The 9,683-nt window shown below is 44.2% G+C and overlaps 1 protein-coding gene across 1 annotated transcript; it reads left to right on the plus strand.

Annotated features, from left to right (window-relative positions):
- Positions 1 to 393: 393 nt before the first annotated feature.
- LOC132591804 (uncharacterized) lies at positions 394 to 8,000 on the plus strand. Its single transcript, XM_088664269.1, has 6 exons — positions 394 to 2,058; positions 2,890 to 3,016; positions 3,313 to 3,416; positions 3,522 to 3,648; positions 5,130 to 5,219; positions 6,219 to 8,000. Exons 1-6 carry the CDS (start codon positions 394 to 396, stop codon positions 6,815 to 6,817), a joined length of 2,712 nt encoding a protein of 903 aa, XP_088520395.1. The 3' UTR covers positions 6,818 to 8,000.
- The last annotated feature ends 1,683 nt before the right edge of the window (positions 8,001 to 9,683 follow it).

Genomic DNA, 9,683 nt, shown 5'->3' on the forward strand with positions numbered 1-9,683 from the left:
CTCACAGTCATTATGAATAAGCAGCAAAAAAAAAGAGTCTTTGGGAATTTAAAAAACAGGTTTTTTATGTCATAAACCTTTATCAGCCAGTGCCTGCTTCATATTTATATGTCTCTGTGTGAATATATAAATACATTATAGTTTGAAAAGCTGATTTCGCAACTGACATTTATAAACAGATTCTGACTTGGGAAATAAGGAGGGCTCCGACAATTTTATCCTTGGATGAACAGTGCACATTAAAGCTCATACAAATTCCCTTCCCTTAGATTTTAATGGGTGCTTCTATTGAAAAGCAGTGATTGATTTATTCTTTTTCTCTTTCTCCCCGCCCCCCCCCCAAAAAAAAATTAGACTCGGCTGGATTGATTCACAGTGACTACCTCTTACGCAATGGGCAACCTGCAGAATAAGATGGAGAGGACAATCGAAAGGAACTGCTTGGGACCACAGCTCAGCATACAAGAGGCATGGAGCGGTTCCCAAAACCCTACTGAAGAATCTCCACTGGAGTCTTCCCAAGAGGATCTTTTTGAGTCGGAGGATGAGGATTTCATTCTGGCACTGGAGAGCAGTGTGGAGGAAGAGAAGGAACTTCCCGGTTCCAACACGCTGAACTTGCCGCTTCCAGCACAAGCAGAAGCCCATCGTGGCCAGGTTCCCCTGAGCAGCACCCCAGGCGTGGTCTCAGAGCTGCATAGAAGCAGATGCCCCCTAAGACAGTCCTCCTCCACATCCCTTGAGCCAGAGGACGCCACCGCTATGGAGCCACCAGCCAAAAGGCAGAGGATCTCTTCCATGTGGAGATACTTCGCGACAATAAGCAAATTTGTGGTCCAGTGCCGTCTCTGCCATGGGGCGGTTCGCCTCGGGAGGCCTGACGGTTGTCAGCTGGTGGGAACCACTGCAATGCACAGTCACATGATGAGAAAGCACAGAGATGTCCTTGACAAGGCGTCAGGAAGTGGCAAGACTGCATCTTCCAGGCCTCGCACCCGGTCTGTCTCAGGCACTTTGGGATTGACGCCCGCTCTTAACAAGGCAGCAGGAAGTGGCAAGAGGACACCCTGCCGGCCTCGCACTCGGTCCATGTCAGGCACTTTTAGATTGCAATCCACTTCACTGGCTTGTGTAGCATGCCAGCCAATGGAATTCCTTTTGCTAGAGAGCACCAGCAGTCAAGATTTTGAGTCAAGGGATGGCAACACCATGCTGGTACAGGAGGACCGTGCAGAGGAAAGGGCACTACCAGTACTCAAGGAAGGAGGAGCCTCTGGCTTCAAAAGGCCCCACTCCCTATTCGTCAACTCCTCCACCTGCTCTGGATCCTTTGAGCCAAAGGTTGCCACCAACATGGAGCCACCAGCCCATCATGGGAAAACGTCCTTTGTGCGGAAGCTCTTCACCAAGGATGCCAATAGCAAATCTGTGGTCCGTCACAATCTGTGCCATCAAACTGTTAGTCTTGGGAAGCCCAGCGGTTGCCAGCAGGTGGGAACCACCACCGCGATGCACAGTCACCTCATGAAATGCCACAAAGATGTGGCTGACGAGGCCAAAAGAAGCAGCAATACGACACACTCCTTCCCTCCTAGGCAGAAAAGAAAGGCAAATGACAGTCCCTGTGGAGGAAAGATGGAAGAGCAAGACTCTGTGGCAACTGACACAGGGGGGAAAGCAAGGGTAGCTCCTCACACCATCCAGGTGAGGGGCAGTGTGACATCCTCAAACAAAACCACACAGGAGATCCTGGGTGAGGAGGACGTCCTCAGCTCAGACGCTCGGCGCCAACGTTTCAGGCATTTCCGCTACCAGGAGGCCGAGGGACCCCGAGAGGTTTGCAGCCAACTCCACCGCCTTTGCCAACAGTGGCTGAAGCCGAAGAGGCACACCAAGGCTCAGATGCTGGACCTGGTGATCCTGGAGCAGTTCCTGGCTGTCCTCCCCCCAGAGATGGAGAGCTGGGTCAGGGAATGTGGAGTGGAGACCACTTCCCAGGCAGTGGCCCTGGCCGAAGGTTTTCTCATGAGCCAAGCGGAAGACCAGAAGGAGGCTGAGGTGAGAGACTGTTTTGCTCTGGTAATTCCAAGGCCCCAATCCTTTAGTTGTATTTGGATTCACTGATCAATCTTCTAGCTGATAAATTACCAGATCCTCTCAGATGCTAGGATCAGCAGATGGGGGGCCCTCTTGGTAGTTCCTCCACCCTCAGAGGTTTGGTGGGAGGCAGAAGGCCTTCTCTGTGGTGGCCCCTAAGCTGTGGCACTCCTTCCCCATAGAGGTACATCTGGTTACCTGCATTATACAGCTTCCAGCAAATGCTGGTGATGCTCATTTTTTTCCCTGGCTTTTGAGGTGTATGCTTTTGGGACTCACCTTACTTTTATGAATCCAAGTTTTGAATTGTTTTTAGTATTGTGTATTAATGTCGCAACCTACCCTGGGACCTTGGAGTGAAAGGGAGGGTAAATAACAATTATTATTAATGATGATGATAATAATACTGTATTGGCCCAAATATGATGTACATTGAAAAGTTAAGGCGGGGGGAAGACAATACCCAAATATAAGCCGTTCCCTTCCTCACTTTCTCCCTTCCTGGCCTTGGGGGAGAAGATGGGGGATTACGTTTGGGACAAGCACTGCAATGCCGCGCTCCTGGCTGCATACCCAATACTTTTTGTAAGGTGGCGAATATAAGTTGCACTTTAACTTTTCAAGATCGCAATTGGGGGGGGGAGTGTGGCTTATATAGGGGCCAATACAGTAATAGTAACTTAATACTTGAACATTTATTCATCTTCTGTTATTTAATGGCACCCCTGGCCTTTGCCTGACCTGTTTCCTGTCTCCCCCCCCCCCACTTCCTTGCATGGGCTCCTATCTCAGGTGCAGGAGATGTCATCCAAAGCAACCTCATGTTTCATGAAGGCAGAGAACATCCTGCAGGATGCCACCGAGAGGCCACTGTTCAGGGAGATCAAGCAGGAGGCTGACATGGGCACCACCTCTCTGGGTAAGGACCATAAAGGAGCAGGTTTCAACATGGTCTCTCCTTCTCTTGAATATGCCTGGATCCTGTGGGTTGCGTTAATGTTTCCTCTCAGGAATCCTTGTTGGGTGGAGACACCTCTCTTTGTAGTCCACCTTATTTAAAGATCAGACTGCTGGAGATAGAGAATAACACACCCATTCTCTTCAGCAGCTTAGAACAAAGAGACACCACACCCAACATGGATGCCTACTAGATTAGCATTTGGGCTAAATTACAGAGCCTAAAATGCCTCCCCGTTTTCTTCGTCTTCCCAATAGGATGTCAAACAATGTTTGGAGACAGCGAGATGACCCCAGAGGTTCCTTCTAGACCTCCTCCTCTTTGTGCCGGACTGGAAATGGCTTCTGCCCAATTGGAACAGGTACGGGGTGGGTGGAATCATTGGGGAAATGGGCAGGGGACCACCCGGGTTCCTTTTTCAGACCCCGCAAGAGGTGTGGGATTTGATGGGACATCCCTCTTTCAGGTTCCCGTGTCCCTTGAAGAGGTGGCAGTTCGTTTCAAAGAGAACGAATGGGCTTTGCTGGATCCGGGCCAGAGAGTGCTGCACAAAGAAGTCATGGAGGAGAATTATGCGAATCTGGTATCTTTAGGTAAGGTTTTGCCTGTGTGACAGTAGCTGACAAGGGCCTTTAGTGTGGCAGGCTCCACCCTGCAGAACTCCCTGTCTGTGGATGTTTGGCAGGAGCCACCCCTGCCTTCTTTCAGATGTCTCTTAAAAACTGTACTTTTTAGTCACATCCTTACAATATGGATTCGCCCCCCCCCCTTCAGCCAGCTAGTATCTGTTGCTGTTTTACTGGTGTTTGTAAACATGTTTTACAGATATTTATTTATTTTTTATTATATTAAAGTTTATTTATACTTTTCAAATTTATGCATTTCTTTAATTTCACAATCATTTTAACATTTCAAAGTTTAACTCCCTTCCCCCTCTTTCTGCGGTTCCTTAAATTTATTTTTTAACATCTTCTGCATATCCAAATTCATTTAATTTGATCATTTAATTACCTACTTTAAATATAAACTTGTATGAAACCGCAGGTTATTACAGTAACCCTGCCGGTGTTTTTATCTGTTTGCAATTTATCTGTAAATATTCAATAAGGCGTTTCCATTCTTTTAGAAAAAGTTTATCTTGATTTCTTATTCTTCTGGTACGTTTCACCATTTCTGCATATTCCATAAGTTTTTGCATCCATTCTTCCTTTGCTGGGACTTCTGCTTCTTTCCATTTTGGGGCGAGTAACATACTTGCTGTTGTAGTCGCAGACATAAATAAATTTAAATATAATTTAGGTAGTTCTGTCCCTGTAATTCCCAAAAAAAAGCTTCTGGGTTTTTTTTTTACAAAGGTTATTTTGAACATCCTTTTCAATTCATTATATATCATATCCCAGTAAGCTTACTGGCTTACCATTTTACAGATATTTATTCTGATTTAATTGAATTTATGCCACAAGCCTCCTTGATATATGCTATGAAAGTGCAGGTCAAAAGGATTCAAATAAATAAGCTCTGGCCCCATCCATGCTATACTTTTAAGGCAGCATTATACCATTACCCAGGCCCTATGCCTATTAAATAATCTATGACCTGCAAAAGTATGGGGAGCAGGACTATTCTCACTACGAGAAGCCAAGTTACAGGGAAGCAGGCAAAGGGCCTTCTCAGTAGTGGCACCCACCCTGTGGAATGCCCTCCCACCAGAGGTCAAAGAGAACAACAATTACCAGACCTTTAGAAGGCATCTTAAGGCAGCCCTGTTTAGGGAAGCTTTTAATGTTTGATGGATTTCTGTATTTAATATTTTGTTGGAAGCCGCCCAGAGTGGCTGGGGGAACCTGGCCAGATGGGCGGGGTATAAATATATTATTTATTATTATTATTATTATTATTATTATTATTATTATTATTATTATTATTATCATCATCATCATCATCATAGTTAGGTGTCTGTCAGTATGCTCTTTTCATCATTGATGCTGTGCAATGTGTTTTAATGTTGTACTCCACCCTGATAAAGGGGAGTATAGAAATTGAATAAATAATATATTATTTCTCTCCAAAAAAGGACTACCAATTTCCAGATCTGGCATCACCTTGCAGAAAGAACGGGAAAATGCATTCATTGAGGGCTCTGAAGAACAAGAGACATTAGCAGGTATGTGCTTAATTGAGATGGGACTCCCTCCATTTTTGGCCTAGCAAGCCATGCAGATACCTGGCAGACATTTTTAATTTCTGTGAGACCAGACTCCCACACCCTCCTTAATTAAGCTGGTGGGCACCAGAGGGAGGCAGGGCCTTTTTAGTGGTGTCTCCTGCACTCTGGAATTCACTTCTGAAAGAAACAGAAGGGGTTCCCCTCAGTTTAAAAAAATCTTTATAAAAACTTACCTGTTTTCTCTTACCTGTAACTGAATGCTGCAGACGTAGCTCTCTACCCTGGCCTTGAGACCTGAGACGTGTTTTGACAGCCCACCCCTTTCCCGGGACTGTAAAATTTTCTAAAATCCCTTTTTAAATTACGAATTTTAGATTGTTGTAAACCACCCCAGGACCTGCTGACGGAGGGTGCGTAGTAGGTTTACTACTGCTAATAATTTATGCTACTTGTTTCACACACAAAAATATTTAGTGCTTGGTTATAGAAAAACCTCAAAGCAAGGCACATGTTGTATCATCAAACTACAGCTATTCCCCTGCAGGATTTGGGTTGTGCTTCGCCCAGTTAAAACAGAAATCAAGGGTAAATTCAAAAGATTAAAAATAGTAATAAACTACAAGCACATCAGTATTCTAGATACCTGGGTAGACTTGTCTGAGCAAAAATGTTTTAAGCAGGTGCCAAAAAGGGTGAAGGCACTTGTCTCATATCAATATGCAGGGAATTCCAAAGTATAGAGACTGCCATACTAAAATATCAATTTCCTACAAATGCGGACCATATATAATGTGGCGTGTGTAGCAGTTGTTATTGTTGTTTAGTCGTGTCCGACTCTTTGTGTAACAGTATCTGTTACTATTTCCTTTTCACCATCAGAGGCTGTTTAATGTATTTGAAAGGATATGCCTCCCCACTTAATATTTTCTACTTTCTTTGATTCTTTGAGTTTCCTTCCTGATTTGAGGATCTGTTCCTCCTTCTTGATTCTTTCAGGTGATGGGCGTGAAAGGGATGAAGAAAACATTCCTCAAGGAAAGAAAATTGAACTAAAGCAGAAGTGGAGGAAGAAACGCTTGGCTTCTGTGGGGGCTGGCTTCCGTGAAGTTCCAATAATAGCAGAACATCATGCAGGCAAGAAAAGGAATATTGAGAATGGAGAGAGACTGTTGATGTGCTCAGAGTGTGGAAAGGGTTTCATTGGCTGGATGAACCTTACTAAACATCAGAGAATCCACATGGGAGAAAAGCCACATGAGTATTCAGAGAACAGGAAGCAATTCTCTCACAGCTCAGACCTTAGTGCACACCAGAGATTCCGTGTTGGCGAAAAGCGCTATAAATGCTCAGAGTGTGGAAAGAGCTTTGTTCAGAACAAGTACCTGAGAGTGCACGAAAGAATCCACAGAGGGGAAAAGCCGTACAAATGCTTCGAGTGCGGAAAGAGCTTCAGCTGGAGTGGAAACCTGAACAGGCACCACAGAATCCACACAGGGGAGAAGCCGTATCAATGTTCCCAGTGTGAGAAGAGTTTCCGCCATGGATCAAGTCTTAAACTTCACCAGAGAATTCACGCAAGGGAACGCACTTTATAAACATCGAGGTTTGGGTGGAATACACATGTTAATTCACATTACAAAATTTGCACATGGGAGAAACTCAACGGCTAGGAGCCGGCACCCCCCAAACTTGGCCCTCCAGCTGTTTTGAGACTACAGTTCCCATCATCCCTGACCACTGGTCCTGTTAACTAGGGATGATGGGAGTTGTAGTCCCAAAACAGCTGGAGGGCTGAGTTTGGCTGGCTAAGAGCCATGAATCACATTCAAGAATCCCCACAGGAAATGAGTTTGGGATCAGCATCCTTCAGAGCAAACCGCTTTAGGTCGTAGAAAAGAATGCCAGGAGAGTGTGGACATTCTGATATCCCTTCGGGAGAAAGCACATGAATAATTACAGCAACCTTCACAATCTGGTGCCCTCCAAATATTTTGGACTCCAATTCTCATCGGCCACATGCATCACAGCCACTGGGTTCCCCCAAAGAACTTGGGTGGTGGTCTGTATTTTGTAGCAAAAACCCACCTTCGCACCAAAATACTGAACAACCACATAGGATTTGCACCAGCCTGGGGCTATTGGGAGTTGTACTGCAGCATCTCGTGGCTTCGATGTTTTTGAATATCATTTATCACTGTCCCATTGTATTTGAAAGGAATTATTGGGCATCATTTTGATTGACTTGTTTATTTTTAGAGTCACATTCCCCCCCCCCTTATGACTTACTGGCATTGCATTGTAGTAGGATGTGAGCTCTTTCATCATTTCTGTGGCTCCTGGGCTGCCTCATGTGTAGCAGTGCAGAAAGGCGAGCGTGCTAAACCACAAATGCTATGCAATGCAATGCAATGAGCTATTTCTGCTTAGTTTTGTACACAGCACACACATTTTGATAAATAACGAACTTTTGCATTGCCTTGGCTACATTTGATAATATGTCTTAGAGATGCCAGTTTTGTGCGGATGCCTTTTGGACATATAGACTGGATCTGAGCACATCAAAGGAGAGTTTCACTTAAACGTGTTGTAAATTTAAACAGGGAAATCCGGGAGAGAAAGACGGGACTCCACAGCGCCATCTGGTGCCATAGTGTTGTATGTGATGGGCACTATGTATATAATGTGCTGTGTGTATTTTGTTACTATTTGTATTTTTGTTACTATTTGTATTTGTTGCTCTACGGTTATTTTTTCTCTTTTAAATCTGCAAATAAAGGTTTTTTTAAAATGAAACAAAATTTTGGCGAAATTGTGTGACCAGAGGCCTGGCTTTCTTTTTCTTTTAGCTAGTGATTGAAACTCCACAATTTAAAGCCTTTGAAAAGCACAGCAGCTGGAGGCAGCCGTAGTTCTGAATCCCAGTTTATGGGATTCATGCGTGGAGAGAGTTGTTTTTGCATCCAGGTCCTGCGTTTGGGCTTCCCATTAAAGGGATACCTTACCTCCCATTCACATCATACTTTTAAAACACTATTAGAAAGTTGGAAGGGACCCCAAAGAATCTCAACTAAAACATCCATGACAGAACGCTTTAGTTCAGACTCCTTTACTTCAAATTGCTTTAAACAAATGGGCAGGAATCAATGTAGGCTTATATTGTTTCTCCTAGAGGACATAGGACCTTACTACTGGACTTTAAAAATGAAAGCTTCTTCTTCTTTTTTCTTCTTTGCTGATCACTCATAGCCGAGTAAGATTGTCTTCAAAAACACGGTTTTGCTGCCACATAACCCCAGACAACACCATTACTGGCCACAACAACATCCAACATACCATCTCAGGACTATTTAATCGCTCATCTTCTAACATTGTGTATGCCATCAAATGCCAACAGGGCCCTTCAGCTCTCTATATTGGACAAACAGGCCAAACCCTACGCCAAAGGATAAATGGACATAAATCTGACATCAGGAATCACAAGACAGAGAAAACAGTAGGACATTTCAATCTCCCAGGACATTCTGTACAAGATCTCAAATTAGCTGTCTTATTACAAAAGAATTTCAGAAATAGATTGGAAAGAGAAGTTGCTGAACTGCAACTTACTGTATTACCAAGCTTAAAACCATGGAGAAACCAGGTCTGAATAAAGACATTGGATTCTTATCTCATTATACATGATAAAGCTATTTTTAGCCATCTCACCCCTTGCTTTTTCCTGCAAGACCAATTGCAGTCATACAGTCATCAACAGCTATCAGTCAGTCAATCACCCACTCCCACCACAAGGAGGGAGTAATACCCCTCCCCACCCTCTCACTAAGCACCTGGTGACTTCTGTTTCAGTGTATGTAAGGAAGTGTGCATGCACACGAAAGCTCATACCAATGACAAACTTAGTAGGTCTCTAAGGTGCTGCTGGAAGGAATTTTTTAATTTTGTTATGGTTTTAACAGTGGGTCTGTAAGTGACTGTGGAGGCCAATTCTGGATCCACACGTCCTTCCACAGTAGGGACATAGGCTTCCGGGCGGGAGTTGATCATGTTGATCATGATGATCAGTTTGGTGTGCCAAACTGCCTTCCTCTTAGCACATTTTCCCCTTTCGTCCTGAGTTTGAGCGTCCAGGGCACCTTTGGTAAAGGCTGCTCTCCAATTGGAGTGCTCAAAGGCCAGTGTTGCCCAGTTGCCAGTGTTTATACTATATTTTTAAAGATTTGCCTTGAGACGCTCTTTAAACCTATTTTGTTGACCGCCAGCATTACGCTTTCCATTTTTAAGTTTGGAATAGAGTAGTTGTTTTGGAAGACGATCATCAGGCATCCGCACAACATGACCCCTCCAATGAAGTTGATGTTGAAGAATCATTGCTTTGACAATGGCAATCTTTGCTTCTTCCAGTACACTGGCATTAATTCGCCTGTCTTCCCAAGTGATGTGTAAAAATTACTGGGGACACAA

The sequence above is a fragment of the Zootoca vivipara genome, chromosome 2, assembly GCF_965207765.1.
Source record: "Zootoca vivipara chromosome 2, rZooViv2.hap1.1, whole genome shotgun sequence".
NCBI lineage: Eukaryota > Metazoa > Chordata > Lepidosauria > Squamata > Lacertidae > Zootoca > Zootoca vivipara.

What these genes read in the sequence shown, in the direction of transcription:
- LOC132591804 (XM_088664269.1), top strand. Translation starts at nt 394, where the DNA reads ATGGGCAACCTGCAGAATAAGATGGAGAGGACAATCGAAAGGAACTGC. An exon ending in CATGGGCACCACCTCTCTGG is followed by an intron (nt 3,017 to 3,312) that starts GTAAGGACCATA and finishes TCTTCCCAATAG; the next exon opens with GATGTCAAACAATGTTTGGA. An exon ending in TGCGAATCTGGTATCTTTAG is followed by an intron (nt 3,649 to 5,129) that starts GTAAGGTTTTGC and finishes TCTCCAAAAAAG; the next exon opens with GACTACCAATTTCCAGATCT.